Source organism: Perca flavescens, chromosome 9 (genome assembly GCF_004354835.1).
Source record: "Perca flavescens isolate YP-PL-M2 chromosome 9, PFLA_1.0, whole genome shotgun sequence".
Lineage (NCBI taxonomy): Eukaryota > Metazoa > Chordata > Actinopteri > Perciformes > Percidae > Perca > Perca flavescens.
This window is the reverse complement of record NC_041339.1, coordinates 32,950,924-32,968,155: the sequence shown is the minus strand read 5'-3', so window position 1 is coordinate 32,968,155 and position 17,232 is coordinate 32,950,924. Positions and strand designations below refer to the sequence as shown.

General features: G+C 43.3%; 2 protein-coding genes and 1 long non-coding RNA gene across 3 annotated transcripts in view; 2 read left to right on the top strand and 1 right to left on the bottom strand.

Annotated features, from left to right (window-relative positions):
• The window catches only part of LOC114562181 (uncharacterized), a 58,361-nt gene that overhangs the window by 26,663 nt on the left and 14,466 nt on the right, over nucleotides 1-17,232 (bottom strand). The window contains exon 4 of the long non-coding RNA XR_003693448.1: nucleotides 16,535-16,749. This is a non-coding gene — a long non-coding RNA (uncharacterized LOC114562181). The remainder of the gene's footprint in view (nucleotides 1-16,534; nucleotides 16,750-17,232) is intronic.
• foxq1b (forkhead box Q1b) lies at nucleotides 7,224-8,499 on the top strand. Its single transcript, XM_028588489.1, has one exon. It carries the CDS (start codon nucleotides 7,381-7,383, stop codon nucleotides 8,275-8,277), a length of 897 nt encoding a protein of 298 aa, XP_028444290.1. The 5' UTR covers nucleotides 7,224-7,380; the 3' UTR covers nucleotides 8,278-8,499.
• On the top strand, nucleotides 13,471-17,230 carry foxf2b (forkhead box F2b). The gene is made up of 2 exons (XM_028588488.1): nucleotides 13,471-14,727; nucleotides 16,549-17,230. The coding sequence occupies exons 1-2, from the start codon at nucleotides 13,752-13,754 to the stop codon at nucleotides 16,719-16,721; spliced, it is 1,149 nt and encodes a 382-aa protein (XP_028444289.1). The 5' UTR covers nucleotides 13,471-13,751; the 3' UTR covers nucleotides 16,722-17,230.

Here is a 17,232-nt window from a genome sequence, read left to right as displayed (position 1 = left end):
TTAGCAAACCAAATTGGCCTTTAAGCTGAGCAAAGGTGCATTTAACTCAACCAGAGGGTCATGTGGTTTAACCAGAAGCTAGTCTGGATCAACAGAAGTACATTTCCAGGATAATGCCTGACATCTGGCGCGGGGATTGCTGTGGACAAAGCACACAAGGCAATACACTGGTATGCGGGGTGCAAATGTTCCACCAAAACAAGTTCCTTCCTTAACTTAGCGCCGACAAAGACGGTTGTGATTGGTTTAAAGAAATGCAAACAACCCAAAGCATTTGTTTCTCCTATCCTAGAACGTATCAGTGGTGTAGCCAAACCTTACTCCACAGCACTGTGGCGATCTGGCAATGCGAGACCAAACCAGAAGCAAACATTGGGTCAAAATGGTCACTTAGGGACCAGAAAAGCTCTTTTGCTGACCAGACGTGCGCAAACAGAGCTGCACTTAAGCTAACCAGATGTGCCAATGGGCTGACCATTAGGGAAATAGCACCAACAACAGCTGCGGTCGGCTGACCAGAAGGACCAGAGCTCCACTTGAGGTAAGCAGAGGGGCACGTTGACTGATCAGAGGGATTCTTGAGTTTACCTCAGGGCCCTTTTGGGCTGATCATTGGGGAAACTTTCACCAACCAGTGCTACACTTGGGGACTTAAGATGCATTTGAAAACAAGACCTTGCACATGTAAGAGGACCCACATGCCCCACTGATGTGAAATCAGAGCAAATGTTAAGCATGGAAGTTTCCAGTTAGTGGAGATACGTCCTGGTTTTTAATTTTTTTTTTTTTTTTAAAAGACCCTCTTTGCATGCTACTGGTTAGAAGTGTAAAGATATATTGCATGTATTAGGCAATAAGATACAGGGGGGACCCAGAACAGAATGACATCACTACCTTTGCATGTGATTGAGTTCCTGGCGGTGCCAGGCTGCCTTTCACCTGTGCTTCACCTGTACTTCACCTTTTTCCTTAATTACTTTAATTATACCCTTGTTGGCTCCGTTTATTTATATGTATCTATTATTTTTTTCTCTCTGTTGGTCTGGCAGGGTGTGAGCACCTCAGGTAAGAATGCAGGAGAACCCAAAATAGCAACATGGGGCTGCCAACTGACTGCAGGATATGCCGCTTCATTTTATCAGATTTCATTTATTAATCGCTGACACAGAAGCAGCAGAGATTTACACTTATTAAACCACACTGACTCTGAGTCACTGTATTTGTGTGTGTGTGTGTGTGTGTGTGTGTGTGTGTGTGTGTGTGTGTGTGTGTGTGTGTGAGAGGTATCCACCAGTACAAACTTGTATGCTACAGGCAGCATTGCTTATGAGTGCATTCAATATGTAAAGTTCTTGCATTATGTATCAAAACAGCTTCGTGGGAACTTTTTGTTTGTCACTGTTAAGTGTTCAGGTGTTCCTCTGATTACATGGACTAGGCGCCCCCCCACCATTTATCTTCCAAAACACAAAGGTATGATTCTAGAGATGCGCAACAAAGCAGGCAGCAAACGTTTAGAGGGCCGCATTGTTGGGTAATAACAGTAATCACCGTTCGAAGAATAAACTAGATGGAATGTATGAGTCTTACTCTTCTATTTGGCCAAAGCACATGCGCAATCTCACACACTTTCACACCCACACCTGAGCAGACGCACAGCTGCAAGCAAACACACACCCCCATACACAAACCCCTGTGCCGGTGCCTACAGTGCTGAGTGCAGGAATGAGTGGAATTGATGTGGAATGTCTGATCTTTTGGTTGGCTGTGAAGTAGACACATTGCCGTACCTAGCTGTGTGCCCAAACCAAGCATGTCGACTATCAGCGGCCTCTGTCAAAGTCTAAATCTTCTGCAGGGAATCTTGGGAATCTCAGTTACGCAGCGCTTCTTGTTGCCGTTCCTCCCTGCCCTGCCAACCCACAGCCCGCACTTTGTTTATACAAAGCCATGGGCGCTGGACACCCTTCACTCACAGAAAAGAAAGAAAACAAAGATGAGATAAAGGTAAGAAGTCATCCACAGACATGCAGACAAGGGTTAGCGTGTGAGCGCAGACCGCCACAGAGGTGGGGCTTTTTTCTTTTTTGGAGCTGGGAAGGATTCACCAGATGAATTTACATCACTGGAATTCCACTAATGTCAGCACTTAAAAGAGATTTCTCCTCTTGCTCAAAGGAGACACTTTAAATCTCAATAGGTGAGCTAAAACAAAAAGGGGCCAATTTTAGGAGACACACTTAACAGGTTATATATACCTGAAGTGTTTCTCTAGAGCAGAGTTGAATCTTTTGACCCCTCAATTACCTTGCAATTAAAGTAATTGTACTACATTATATATATCATTTTCCATTAGAACCTAAAGGTAAAAGATGATCCTGACCTTCTTAAATTACGCAATGTTCTGAAATAAGCCCAAATATCCGGGGAGGAATGATAATACGATACTTTATTCATCCCTGTGGGGAAATTGTCTTCCCACTTCTGATTTCAAATTGCCATGTGGAAGATTAAAACTGAAAACAGGTGTGCTGCCTTTCACACCAAATCACTTCAGCGCAGGTGTGTGTAGCCATCTTGGCAGAGTACCTGAAATCAAATACAGCCTCATCACACTCCTGCAAAGAAGAAAATACACGCAGGCACACCTACCACCAACACCGCGGTGTAAAATTCTCTTTTTGCCTTGCCAGAGTGTTGCACAGTGACGGTGGTAATGATAGCACACATGCCGCTGCTTTCCCCAGCTCTGGTTTTAGGCTCACAGCGGTCGCCCTCCTGAGTTTCAACAAAAACGTTTTTGGCTTTGACTCTCCGGTTACTGCAGCAATGTCCCGGTGAGAGCGGGAAGCAGTTTCCAAAATCTAAATTTGATTAGAGGATGTCTGACGACCTTTGATTTCTCTGACATCCTTTCTCCCATCACAACTACAGAGTTTCGGATATCAAAACTAAGTCCAGACTTAAGATTTCATGATGTATTTGTGTTCCTTAAGATTTTAAGGCAAAGCACGTCCAAAACCTTGAATTTACTGAGAAATGTCAGCATTGTACATTTAAAGGCTAACAAGTATCTATGTTGAGATTGCGTAGTAAAGCAGTAGCGTGATGTATTTGTACCGCCAACCAAAGTCTTCAAAAGGGCGGTAATCAGAATGAAGGGAGATAGTACAAAACATTAGACTTTGACACTGGAGACCAAGGTTCATGTTTTCTCTCCGACAGTTTCCAAGATAATATTTTCCTTAGCTAAATTTGAGTTGCCTGAACTTTAAAAAAAGCCATGCTGGATTATCTTTGTCCAACAATGGAAGCACTAGATCAGGACCATAGCTTCCACTGAGGTCCTCAGTATTTTTGATTTGGAGGTCTGTACAGTTTGGCTGATTTGGGACTTTTAGGCCATCCATCCATTAAACACATCCTCATACCTAAACGACATTATAGATTGATTTACATACATATGACCGGTTTCTTTACTGTTGCAATGGTGGCAGTTTAATCATGTGGCTGTAATTATGTCACCGTTCTATTTAACGTAACAAGCGCAGCTTTAAACGCGTAGTAAAACAGTGAAATGGAACCAGTTAAGTTTAGGCAACAAAAATACTTAGGGTTAGTAAAACATCAGGAATTTAGCGACGTCATTGCGTCTTGGACTAAAACTTGGTTCATTTCAAACTGACAGTTGACTTATGGTTTCACACGGGACGCGAGCCCCAGTCTCCTGAGTGAAAGGCGCTCTCGTACTTTGTCACCTCACTTTCTCGTTTGCTCTCGCCATAATTACTACAGCCATGAGAGGTAGCAGCTTAACAAGAAACGTAATGTGTGGTCGTTATGAGCTGCTTGCATAATCAACCCATACAGTTGTTTTCTGGGTGAGGATGGGCTGTTCTATTAGATATACTTGCTTATCCTTTAGAGGATCAACTTAGTATAATAAATAAAGGATTCAGTATTTCTGTCCAGACTTTGGCTTCTGCAATTAACAGCCCACTAAAGACGCATTCAAACTGTTTTAATGATGCGTTATACATTTTTGCTAAAACAATCCCAACTCAACGTCCAACTACTAGCTTTGTCCAGAGCATTCAAACACAGCCCATGGTCCTCATCAGAATTTCCAAGACCAAGAATTCAAAATTTGACACATTTGACAGAAGGCCTTAGATTGATTGCTTCAGACATGTGTGTGCACATTAACATGAGGGACTAAATACTAATTGCACCCACTGATTAGTCAGAGTGAACATTAACAGCAGCCCACAGTTAACTGACTCAGATAATGGAACTCATTACAGTCAAGCACACGTATCTGTTCCATTTCTAGTCCCAGAACAGTGAACAGCGACAAACCAACAGTTTAACTTTGTTTCCAAAAAAAGGAGCTATCATCAGGACTTTCAATAACAGGACTGGAAAAACAGACACAGTAATTAATCTATTTACCCACCGAATGCTATTGCTTTCCCACACATACACACCAACAGCTCTGGATACACTGAGATCTTTCTTGTCGTGTACACCCAAGCTGATAATTAGGTGATAAAAATTAAACATGTAGACACACAAACTGCTCAGGATGCCAAACAGAGATTCATATCTCAGTGCTGCCAGGAACAGATTGGCAGTTTACAGTGATCTTATCTTATATCCTATGGTATCATTGTGAAATTCTTCAGTACTGTATGGGTCTTTCGTGTGTTTTTTTTTTTTAGCATAATACCGAAATTCATTAAAGGGTCACAATGACTCTTCTAATAAACACTGTGCAAGGAACACACACATTCAGATGTGTACAGTGGACAGAGCTGAACTTACAGTAAGTTGTTCAGGTCTCAGCAAAGTCCAAGCAGCTGAGAAGGAGGAGTGCAGAGAAGACAGTTTAATGATTATTACTGGCCTGAGGCCAAGCGCATAACTCATGTTAAGTCTCCAGCCTCTTTCTGCACCATCGACTGGCTGCGAGCTGTTGACAGGAGAAGAGCTAGTGGGACAAACAGACATTTACTTTACAGGTGTCAGAGACGTCAGTTTACTTAAAACCTGTTAGAGAAGCTACACTCCTTACAAATATTAGCTATTTGTCTATAATTGACTCAACGTCTGCAGACAAATGTGACTGTCATTGATTTTATGGCTCATATATTAATTGGTCGCCAGGGTGAAAATGGATATGTCACCAAAACCTGTGTTGCACAAAGTTTAATAGACTGATGGTCCGAAACTAAGTCAGCAGTATGGGGCGCCCCAAAGAAGTGTAAAGTCTTAATTGTCTCGATTTTTTTTTTAAGTTTGCCCATGGAAAAGGAACTGTGCTAACACGCTTTTTTAATCAAACTGAGTTATTGTATTGTATTTGCTGCAGTTATTTAGTTGTTTCTTTTGAGATTGTAAAACGTGTGTCAGTACTTTTGCAAGAAGATAAATTAGTTACTTATAGTTTCCCGTTTTCAGCTAATTTTTTTGTATCACTTTATATAATATTGCATTATTGCCATCCATGCACAGTATTATATTATTACTTAAGCTGTAGCAGCAACCCTCATTCAGGAGAACTCTTTAAACACTTTAAAGCCACATGTAGAATTTCTATTGTGGTAGTATAATTGTTTTATAATTTTCTTCTGATTGCAGAAATTTTATTGGAAGAAAATAATAATAATAATAAAATAACACGAAAATACAGTAAGAACTTACAATTTTTTGTGTTTCATTTAATGAGTAACGTTATAAAGTATGAAACATTTGGAAAAGTAACTCAAAGAAGCGGAGACTGATTAGTTGAATTTATTTTGAGTTGAATTTATTGCAGGGCAGGGGTACCTAATAAACTGGTAGCTCAAAAAGCCAAAAGGGACAGGCAGAGACCCTCAGTGTCAGTACACCTGCAGCCTCACATGGGAAATCACCCCCAGCCTCCACTGCAATAATAAAGAATTATGAACACAAAATCTCTTGTTCTGGCAATGGCTCTCATTAAACAGTATGAGATTCGAACTGACCTAACTTATGCTATGAGACGACACAGGTGTTCTTGTACAAAAATAAATGACACTTTTTCTTTATATTAAAACTAAATCCAAAATATACTAATATTAATCCAACGTTAAGCCCATGAAACTCAAATAAAGCAAATCAATTAACAGTAAATAAAACAATACATAAGTATTGCTGTTTGGGATTCCCCTACATTTGACTGAGATATTCTCAAATGTTTTGAAAGACAGACACTGCCTCCCTCTCTATTTGGATCACCGGTTCCAACGCAGAGAGATTCGCCTGTTTTCAGGCTTCTGCAGCTTCAGTGTTTCTTTGGTGCAATGGCTCTCAGGCTTTCTGTTTTATGTATCTCCTCAACCCTCTTGCTTAACCTGAGAGCTAACATGTCATTCATTGTGCGTTACGGTGAAACTCATCCAAACCCATCTCTTATTTCGGTTGTGCGTCCGCGTTACGTTCCCGTTCAGCCGGGGCGCCGATGGAGGGAGTAGCAGGTGGAAGTGAACAACTTGTCTACTTCTCCATTTATTCTGCTCTGTTTTTACTGTCAATCCACTGTATTTATGATTAATGTTCATATGTTTCAACACTGCCCCAAGGGGCTTTGCTGTTGTGCGCAAACATCGGCATGTTTCCACACCGAACAACCTAAAATCTAATTCGCTCTATCGCAGTTTTTCCCCATAGGAAGCGATTAAAGAGAAGAAATAATAAACCAAGGAAAATGCATTTGAACTACCGGTAATTTGACTTTTGAACTACCAGTTATTTGAATGCACTTTCACTGAGCCTGAAATCCAGACAGAAAAAGAACAAAAAAAACTTTTTGTTGATTAATAATCTACCAGAAAAGCCGCAAAATCTAGTTCAGGAAAAGTTAGAAAACTGTGTTATGTACAGTAGATGCTATTGTGTCTCATCATGTGTGTGCTAAACCTTTTGAAAAATAAAGGATAGATAGATAGATAGATAGATAGATGGATAGAATTGGTTGCATCTCAGACTAATTATTTTCATAGTAGTCTATCTGCCCTCTCTCACTTCCCTCCCTTTTTTCTCTTTCTTGGCGTGGCGCGGTAGCGTCCAATTGTAAACACACGCTAAATCATTCAATCGCTTCAATGGATTGGGGCTGGAAACCCCGCCTGTGGGCCGTCCCTTGCCGCGGCATTACATTATAACAAGACAAGCGTGTCTCCGGAGATAGATCTGTATTCTGCTGCTCTAGACTGAGACGCAGGGTGCCTCCAACGCTTACGACGAGCCTCTACAACACACAAACACACAGACATTTCTGCTGTCGGGACTGCTACACCTGCTCTGCTGCGCGTCTGAGACACTTAAAGGGAGAAGATCATTTTTTTGGGGGAAAAAATGAAACTTGAAGTTTTCTCCGCGCACCACTTCGCACAGAAGCCGCTGGAGTTGTGCATGGACCCAGAGGGAGGAGTCCCGTCTCCTCTATCCGGGGACGAGCTCGGGTCGGACGGGGACTGCGTGGCCAACAGCCCGGCACCTGTCGCCCAGAGCGGCGACAGCAGCAAGGGGAAACCGTACACCCGCAGACCCAAACCCCCTTACTCCTACATCGCCCTCATCGCCATGGCCATCCGGGAGTCCAGCAGCGGCCGCCTCACTCTGGCAGAAATCAACGACTACCTGATGAAGAAGTTCCCGTTTTTCCGCGGCAGCTACACTGGCTGGAGGAACTCCGTGCGCCACAACCTGTCACTCAATGACTGCTTCCTCAAAGTTCTGCGGGACCCGTCCAGGCCCTGGGGCAAGGACAACTACTGGATGCTCAACCCGCACAGCGAGTACACCTTCGCTGACGGAGTGTTCCGCCGCAGGAGGAAGCGCATCGGCAAGAGGTCTGCTAAGGAGAGGGAGAGCCCGGACATCCTCGGCGAGGACACCCGCCTCCCTGTCCCGGAGGAGAGAGTGGGGGCCAAGTTCTCGAGCTCCTTCGCCATCGACAGCATCCTCAGCACACCCTTCATACGGAGGGAGGACAGCCACGTTGAGGCAGAAACCCACGCCCCCCGGATCTACTGGTCCCCAGGGGCCCACTTACTGCCTTACACGCTGAGCTACCCGGCGCAGCACACGTACCTGTCAGAGGGTGCGTACAGCAGCACAGAGCCCAGCAGGGATGCACTCACATACCTCCAGCAGACAGCACCGGGCATGGTCGCACCTGAGGCCGGTCTCCACGTGCTCAACATGTCCAACAAGGCGCGAGGTTTCCATATAGACTCCTTGCTCTCATAAAGCACCCGGACTGCTGTCAGACTTGTATGTTTTGACCCATGATGTGCACTTTTGTGACCGCTCTTAGCTTCCAGTGCTTTAGCTGTTTAACTGTTTGGGACTCTGTCTGCAGGCTACTGAACGTCATTCTGCAGTGAAACAAATCAAAAGACGTGTTGTCAATGTAAATCTAACTGTGTGGTGACACAGCAAATATATGCTGTCAGTGTGTGTGTGTGTGTGTGTGTGTGTGTGTGTGTGTGTGTGTGTGTGTGTGTGTGTGTCTTCATGCACCCATGGTTCATTGGTCATTTCCACTGTATGACGGCAACCAAGCGCCATGTTAAAACATTCAAATAAAACTATTCATCTATTTATATTTTCATGTTTTGTATGAACTGCTGTATAAAATAGGGTTGTATATAAAAGAAATGTTGACTGAGCTGCTCTGAGAATGACGTGGCTGCACTAGAAACGCATGGAAAGGCCCGATGTTTTCCTAAGATTGATTCATGCATGCCTGGTATTTTTATGAATAAAAAACGTGAAACAATGGGACCCTGATGTTGAATGAGTTGTTCATTATACGGATATGAAAGGGAGAGGGTGTTTGAGCGAAGCAGGTGTGCAGAGCAGTGGGGGCGGGAGGGAATGGGCCTTACACCTGTTCAACGGGAGAGAAAGCTGCGCTAGATTTGACTGTAAAGGCAAAGAAAGGAGTGGGCTGTTTGTCTCATAATCTGTTGAAAATTAACTCCTAAATCATAATCATCAAAGTCAGAATAACAGAATTTAAGTCCAGCATACTGCCTTATCTTGCTTAACTCTTACACTGATTACACCTCTAGTAGTGATTTTTTTTAAATTAAAATGTCTAAATATTAGCCAGTAGCTTATTTAAATGGTAAAAAGAGTCAGTCTTGATATATTCAAATCAAGGCAACAACCACAGAAATAAATAAACATATCAACTATTTAAGATTAAACATTTTAAAAAAAACACTGTTGTTATAATTATTATGTTGTGTTTTTCAGTGTGTCATGCACATACGTGTGCTCAGCCAACATGGACTCATAAGACTCCTGTTGCAGTGGTGAAACATTTTGTCAGACAATAACATAACTTCTTAATATAATATTTCAAATAAAGCACTTTGTCTCAAAAAAAGGTTTATATGTCCAGAAGGACGTTTTACTAACATTATTATTATTATTGTTGTTGTTGTAATTATTATATTTGGATCTAATTTATACAGACAGCCCATATACGTTTACTATTTCGACAAAATAACAATATGAAATATGCCACACAATGTTTACTAAAAATATGAAAATGATTTGATGCATGCAATCAGGTCTACATGATTGTGATTAGGGATAACAGTTTCTCATAAACTGATAATAAACAAGAGACACAACAAAGACAAGATGTGTCCGCAGAGATCTCACCGTAAAAGAAAACACTCCATTATTTCCGCCATTAAAACTCAACTATCTATGATTATTTATGTCGGCCAGATGTTCAGATTCATATGCACACACGATATTATTTTCAACAGTATGGCACACTGTCCTGCAGGCTGTTTACTGCTCGTGTCCGGAGGAGGCTGCAGTTGCTCTCCGCGGTCCTGAAACAGACCCCAGACTCGTCAACGGTTGGTCCAGTGACGAGACACATTCGTGTAAAATCTCGAAATAATATTACTCGCTTAAGTTCAATATAAAGACGAGAACACACTTTTTTGGACTCCGGCACACAGTTTTCCTAAAATAAAGTTCCTGTTATTTTCATAATAACAGGAAGTGTGCACTGTTTTTGTTACATTAAATTAAAAAAAACTTTCAGTCCGAGAGTTTTCCTTAAAAAATATACCTGCTCAATAAAAAGCTCTTTTTTTTCTCCATATTATGCAATCACAAAACAAGAAGAAAAATACCACAACAATGAGATGTCATTTTCAGAAATGTAACCAGACTGATGCCACTGAATTACAAAGGGTTTGTTATTTTTTTGAAATTGAATGTAAAGCGAGTTTTAATATTATTCGAAATAACAGATCCTCTATACCTAAAATATGTTAAATGACTAAATTCAAGTCGGTTTTGTAACCTGATGTTGATGTTGGAACCTGATGTTGGACGTGAGCTCTTCGGATGCAAGTGCACGAGTCAAATCCAATCTGCACATTTCACATTAAATATCCTGTATTTTTTGTCACTGCCGTCATCTCAGTATTTGACCATGTTGACCCTTAGGCTACAACTCTGATCAGGCCTGCACTGTACATCTCACCCGCCCCTACTGATCGCTACGCACATAGCTTACAGTACATGATGCTGAGGCTGTGCGCAGAACGCGCAGAGCAGTCTGACAGGTGACAGGTGAGACTTGCTCCTGTTTTCAGGGACAATGCTGCTACCTGCAGGTGAAACGCCGGAACAGCACACCTGTCTGCTCTCTTAGTGTCCCTGCATTGTTAACATCCTTGTAATGACGCGCATCCTTCATATTTGTAAACAGCCTTTCTCTGTATTTACATTTCCACCAATGCCTGTCTCGACCTGGTCCACATCATCATGTTGCCTCAACAGGAACTCGGGCCTGGCTGCCAACGAATAAGGCCCACAGTGTTATGAAACCAAACCTTAAGTCAGGCACAATGTTAGGAAGTCCAAACAGTCTGTCACTCCGGCAAACTGAACCGCGCCTGACCTCCCAGAGTCCCGGCCAGGCAGCTCCAAAGCTCCCGGCGCCGCCACAGGAAACGCAGGCGGAGAAAACCCCGAGCAGCCGAACGAATATTAGATTACCGTTAAAAGGAGCTGAACTCAGTGTTTGTTATTGTTTTATTTAATGAACTGTGTTAATTACAGGGCAATATAATATAAAAAAGGGCAATCAAAACATGGGGCATTTAAGACAACACTAATTATTGTTATGTATAAACGTTGTGTTTCTATATTATATTGGGGAAAAAAAACGTGTTTCTAAATATTTGTTGGTTATTTTTTTGGTGAGAAATAGAGGACCCTTATCATTTTTTTTATGTAATATACTTCATCTAAATAAAGTATAACTGTAGGCCGTGAGCATTTTATTTCAAAATGGCCCGAAATAGGTTACCCGAGGTTAGACAGAACGTTCTCTCAAAATCGTATCTACCTAATATGTCACGGACGATAAACAATGTATTTCAGCCTAAACATGAAAACAAACAGAAGGCCTTATTGTGTCGGCATTAGGCTCATATGGGCCTCCAGCCGTGACTGTATTCCAAAGGTAAACTCTTCTATCAAAAACACCTCTGAATAGCTTTCGTGTTGGCCGCTGGTCACTTGATATTTCCATAAGGCTAAATAAGGAGCTCGTATAATCTCGGTGCGTAAAAGTAGCCGGAGCGTCGTCTTCAAAGCGCTCCCAGAACAAAGATTCCCTCTGCAAGCCGAGGCATCCTGATCACGGCGGGGGTCATAAGTTTTGATGTTGCAGGAAATTTCTGGGGCTGTAAAGCTCCTCCAAACTGCTGTGTGTGTGTGTGTGTGTGTGTGTGTGTGTGTGTGTGTGTGTGTGTGTGTGTGTGTGTGTGTGTGTGTGTGCACGCGCGCGTCTGTGCGTGTGTCATGGTGGAAAATGATTTTATCCACACATCCTTTGTTGTGCAAAGTGCAAAGGTTATTGTTGCTGGTTATTGTTTGGAAAAATCGTCCAGGCTATATCTAAATTTCAAAAGGTTGTGTCGGCAAAAACGTGCACAGACACAGATTTGAGTGTGTGAAATGAAGTTTAAAAATTGGAACTATGTTTATTTACTGCGAAGTTTCCACTCGTGGTGTTGAGGTTTGTTTAATCTCCTACAAACATCATCATCATGGACCTTTGGGAAAGAAATGACGCAATCAAATGTACATACAATTACGCTGAAATATTATCTATGCATGGCCAGAAATTAAAAAGCATAATAAAAAGAAATCGTGAGAAACATGCGCACAACACATCCAAAAAGCTCTCGGTTTAGCGACAGCCACATAACTTGACGCTTTTTTTTCTTCTTCAATGATCTCTGTCGCAGCACGGATGTTGATATTACCTTTATGTGATATATAACTCCATCATGTTGGACAAATCTGTGTGTGATGTCTCCATAGGGGAGGAAACTGTCGACGCCCGCTCGCCTAATTTCGCTTTTCTCTCTCTAATGAACGTGGGGCCCATGGGACCGGCTCTGGCCCGGGGCGGTAAGCTGACACTGGCGCGCTGTGTGTGGTATCCAGGGCCGGGCTTGATGGAAAAAGCCTGCTTCCACTCATGTCAAAGTCATTTACTCAGAGCAACCCCCCGCTTACACACGCACGGCAAAGACCACCACCTCTCCATCTCTCACACTCCTCGACCCAGCCCGGCACCGCGACAGTTTGTTTTTGTTATCCTCTGGACCAGTTTGGGAGGAAATTATGAGCAAAACAATACAAATAATACAAGTTGGTGCGTTTTTGTATTGCTCCACAGCGATGCGTTAGAGTATCATCTGCCGCAGACATCATGTAGGCCCAAGTGAATGTTTAGGCTCATCATTGTTTCAATTGTAAGCTGGACCTTTTGCACATGTTGTGGTGGTTTATTCGTGTCAGGAAAATGTATGATCTGTGGCACATCGGGCTGAAATCACAACTTCATACATGCAGGACCAGAGGGGGAAAAAGCTCGTTTTTTAGCTTGTGCGTCTGGCGTGTGGCGCTGTTGATTGGGATGTCTGGGGGAGGTTTGATAGATGGCTTAATTGCGTGTAGTCCGAAGTTGGAGCGAGAGGGTGGGAGGGGAGGAAAGAAGACGATGAGAGAACGAGGGGCTTTAATGCTGTTGAGAACGGTAAGTGTACTTGGGCCAGATTTGGCAAGAGGATTGAGTGGGGGGTGGCTCTATATTCGTCACTGATTTCAGCGAGATTTGCACAATGTGGATGAGGCGAAGGGGTGGGGGGCTCTCGCAGAGGGAAGAAAGATTTATGAAATGATAGGTGGTCGAGCTTTGTTTGGCTGGACTTTTGCGCGCAATAAGTCGAGTTTTTTTGTGTTTCCTCCACTTGAGGGATTATTAACGCGGTCGATGGCCACCCGGCGCGCCACACAGCACCACTTAGCGCCGCTGTGACACCCAGTGGAGCCCCCGTGTCGAGCTAAAGCCCTGGACACTCAGTCTCCAGTGGATAACCAGCTCCCCCCACTCTCTCTTCCTCTTCCTCTCTCTGTCAGTGCGTACTCGCCGTGCGTTCTGCATGCGTCAAGGGAGCACCGTGCGTAACTGGAGAGTCGTGCGTAACTGGAGACAGATTTCACTCCATTTTGCGCTTGGATTCTGAGGACCACTGGCGGTGTAACGCTCACTTGCAAGGACACTGACCACTGGATCCCGATTTATTTCTCTTTTGAAACATCTCACGGCTCGTCTTTTCTCCCTCCCTTTCTTCACTCTACGCCAGTCGTACGTCAGAGCTGACATGACGACCGAGACCCCTCAGCAGCAGCTGGACCCTCCGCCTCCTCTGAGATCCAGCCCGGCGTCCGGCGCCCTGCACCCCGCCATGCTGAGCCCACAAGCCGCCACAGAAAGTTCCTCCACCGCCATTAAAGGAAAGAAGACGAGCTCCGGTTTACGGCGACCGGAAAAGCCGCCATACTCCTACATCGCTCTCATCGTTATGGCAATACAGAGCTCCCCCACCAAACGACTGACACTCAGTGAGATCTACCAGTTCCTCCAGGCTCGCTTCCCATTCTTCAGGGGCTCATATCAGGGCTGGAAGAACTCGGTCCGGCATAATCTTTCGCTGAACGAGTGTTTCATCAAGCTGCCCAAAGGGCTGGGCAGGCCGGGGAAAGGCCATTACTGGACCATCGATCCGGGCAGTGAGTTCATGTTTGAGGAAGGCTCGTTTCGTCGCAGACCCAGAGGCTTCAGAAGAAAATGTCAAGCTCTGAAGCCCATGTATCGGATGATGAACGGAATAGGCTTCGGCACCTCCATTCTCCCGCAGAGTTTTGACTTTCAATCTCCATCCGCCACTCTCGCCTGTCACGGCAACAGCTACAACTTGGACATGATGAGCAATTCAATGGCCGGGGGATACGACGGGCTAAGCAGCGGCCACCACGTACCCCACATGTCCCCGAGCCCCGGCTCCACATACATGGCGAGCTGTCCTGTGCCGTCTAACGGGGAGTACGGACCGGACAGCAGCAGCAGCCCCGTCCCGTCCTCTCCAGCCATGGCCAGCGCGCTGGACGGCCACTCCCCGTACGCCAGTACATCCGCACACTGGGCGTCCTCCGGCGGGTCCCCCTACATCAAACAGCAGCCTATAACCTCCAGCAGCCCCGCATCCTCTGGTTTACACTCCGGCATGTCGCCTTACTCCCTGGAGCAGAGCTATCTTCACCAGAACGGCAGGGACAGCCACAGCACCGACATATCAGGTACCACAAACTCACGAAGGCCTATGGCTCCCACTGGGGAAGGCAAACCCCGTCTAATATTTTGGGGGGTTATCATAAAAACAAATTAATAAAAACACTTAATAATCCTCACAGCATGTCCACCTCACATGCTAAATTGTGTTTATATGTGCAGCAGAGGCATGTGACAAATTCCTGAAGCAGTCAAAACTCAATTATGAAATTATGTATTTTATAAATATAACTAACAAATACATAGCCTATTCGTGCCAGGCGAGTAATACAAATAAATATATAATTTAGTACTATTTATTTTAATGATATAGTTTAATTATACTTGACTCTAAATTATTTCAGTCTGAGTGTTTCCTAAGCTCGGAAGTTGTGGGTGACAAAATATTGTATCAATTGTTTTTATCACTTCGATTGAATAATAAAGTTAAATTGAATGTTAATTGAAAAAATAAAACACACCCAAGACCATGCACTGACCTGAAGACTCGTTCAGTACAATTGTGTTTTACTTTTCAAAATGTTTTTGAGGCCAATAAATAATGAATATATTTAGATTCTAGGAGCTAAATGTGTAATGTATGTCTCTTTAATCCACAGTCTGCGGGATTTTCTAAATCACATCTATTCGGTACAAGTGTTCACGGGATATTTTTGCTGATAAAAAGATTAAGAAAAACACCTATTTTGTGATCGCTTTCTTAATTCACCTCCCCAGTTCACGCTCATTTGCTTTAACATAACACACTGAGGCTTTACTAAAGTCTGGGGATTTCACCGAGGCGAGTAACCCATGCTGGAGCCCGAAAGGGTCCCAGAGGTTAACTAAACAAAACTGTGCAGGTCGGACCACACCGGCGGAGGATTCCACCAGAGACGGAAGGCCTTGTTAAACTTTACGCAGCGTCCTAATTGAGCCTGTACGGGGGATAAATGTGTTGGACTGCGCAGTGCAGGGTCGCTAACTGCACACTGTCAGTCAGAGAGGCATGTGTGTGTGTGTTGTCTGTGAAAACGGGCGCAGGGCAGCGAGCTGTGGCCCGGAGGATAAAGCCTGCTGTCTTCCCCTGGAAAACACAGTCACATCTGGAGTCCTTATGACCTGGACGAAGCCACAGCCTCTCTATTTATTTTTTCTCTTTCTGGAAATAGAGGCTCGCTTACAGACACAAAATGACGGTCACTGAGTCTCATTTAAATATTCTTGCAGGTCTGGAGGAAAAAAAATAACACTTATATTGATTACTGTTATTGGTTATTAATTTAAAAGAAAAGCATTCAATGTATTCCTTAAAATAGCTAAAGGAAGGTTCGGTGCATTTTAAAGAAAACACATTATTGGAAATGATTGCGCTGTCATCTTGTGGAAGGTGTACAGAAGGCACATTTTCAAAAAAACATTACAAAATAAGTTATGTCTGCTCTTGTGTAAAGAAATAACAATTTTCCAAAAATGTAAATTAATCCGTAAAGATGTGAGGCAGCTAGGGGGGTATATATTTCGTATAAACAATACATTAAAACAAAGGCCTTATCCGTCCTCATGCAGTCAATTTTGTTAGTTTGTAAAGTCTATAGGACAGGGAATATAGATTTTGCGGGTTATAAAACATCTTAAGGTATTTTATATTTTATTTTAAAGATATTTAACATTCCTTTCTGGTCACAACAAACGACATTTACCCCCACACACTGTTTTCTTGCGCAGAATAATTCAATGCAAAACCTGGTTGAAGATGCTCAAAATAAAACCATAGGCTATTCATGAAGGCTAATGAATATGCACGTCTTCCCTTCTGTATTTACATGTGTTTACCGTCTCCTCTGCAGTGGGGATTCCACGCTACCAGAGCCATTCCTCGGTGTGCGACAGGAAAGATTTTGTGTTAAACTTTAACGGCATCTCGTCCTTCCACCCCTCGGCTGGCGGCTCCTACTACCACCATCACCACCATCACCATCCCCAGAGCGTCTGCCAGGACATCAAACCATGCGTGATGTGAGACACACGGCCACGGTCAAACTGCAGCTCTGTCACAGGAGAACAAAGCGAACATTTGTAATTTGTATTTTTTTTGACGATTCATACGAGGATGTATCTTGGCGTCCGCTCTCACATGTTTGCCTCCTACATGCAGCCAAAGTAGCTTTTCTTGGTTGGACTTGAGAAACTTATGCATTGAAGGAAATGAATGAAGAAACCCCCAGATGCCTTTAAAAAAAAAAAAAAAAAAAAAAAAAAAAAAAACACTCTGCCAATATGAACCCTGACAAGCGCTTTCTTCTTCTACAAAAGAAGCTTCAGAAACTTTTTTTTAAATGTGTTTGCTCTTGTAACACGTGCAAACTAATTATATTCTATGTAACTATGTTCTATCCTATTCAAGTACACACACACGACGCTTGAGGCTAACATGAACTGCAACAAACCTTGCACTTATTGTATAACCCTTTGCCAACTTTTTTGTCCTGTAAAAGGTTTCAATAAAGCTGATATATATTTTAGGCTACATT

What these genes read in the sequence shown, in the direction of transcription:
- foxf2b (XM_028588488.1), top strand. Translation starts at nt 13,752, where the DNA reads ATGACGACCGAGACCCCTCAGCAGCAGCTGGACCCTCCGCCTCCTCTG. An exon ending in CCACAGCACCGACATATCAG is followed by an intron (nt 14,728 to 16,548) that starts GTACCACAAACT and finishes TCTCCTCTGCAG; the next exon opens with TGGGGATTCCACGCTACCAG.
- foxq1b (XM_028588489.1), top strand. Translation starts at nt 7,381, where the DNA reads ATGAAACTTGAAGTTTTCTCCGCGCACCACTTCGCACAGAAGCCGCTG.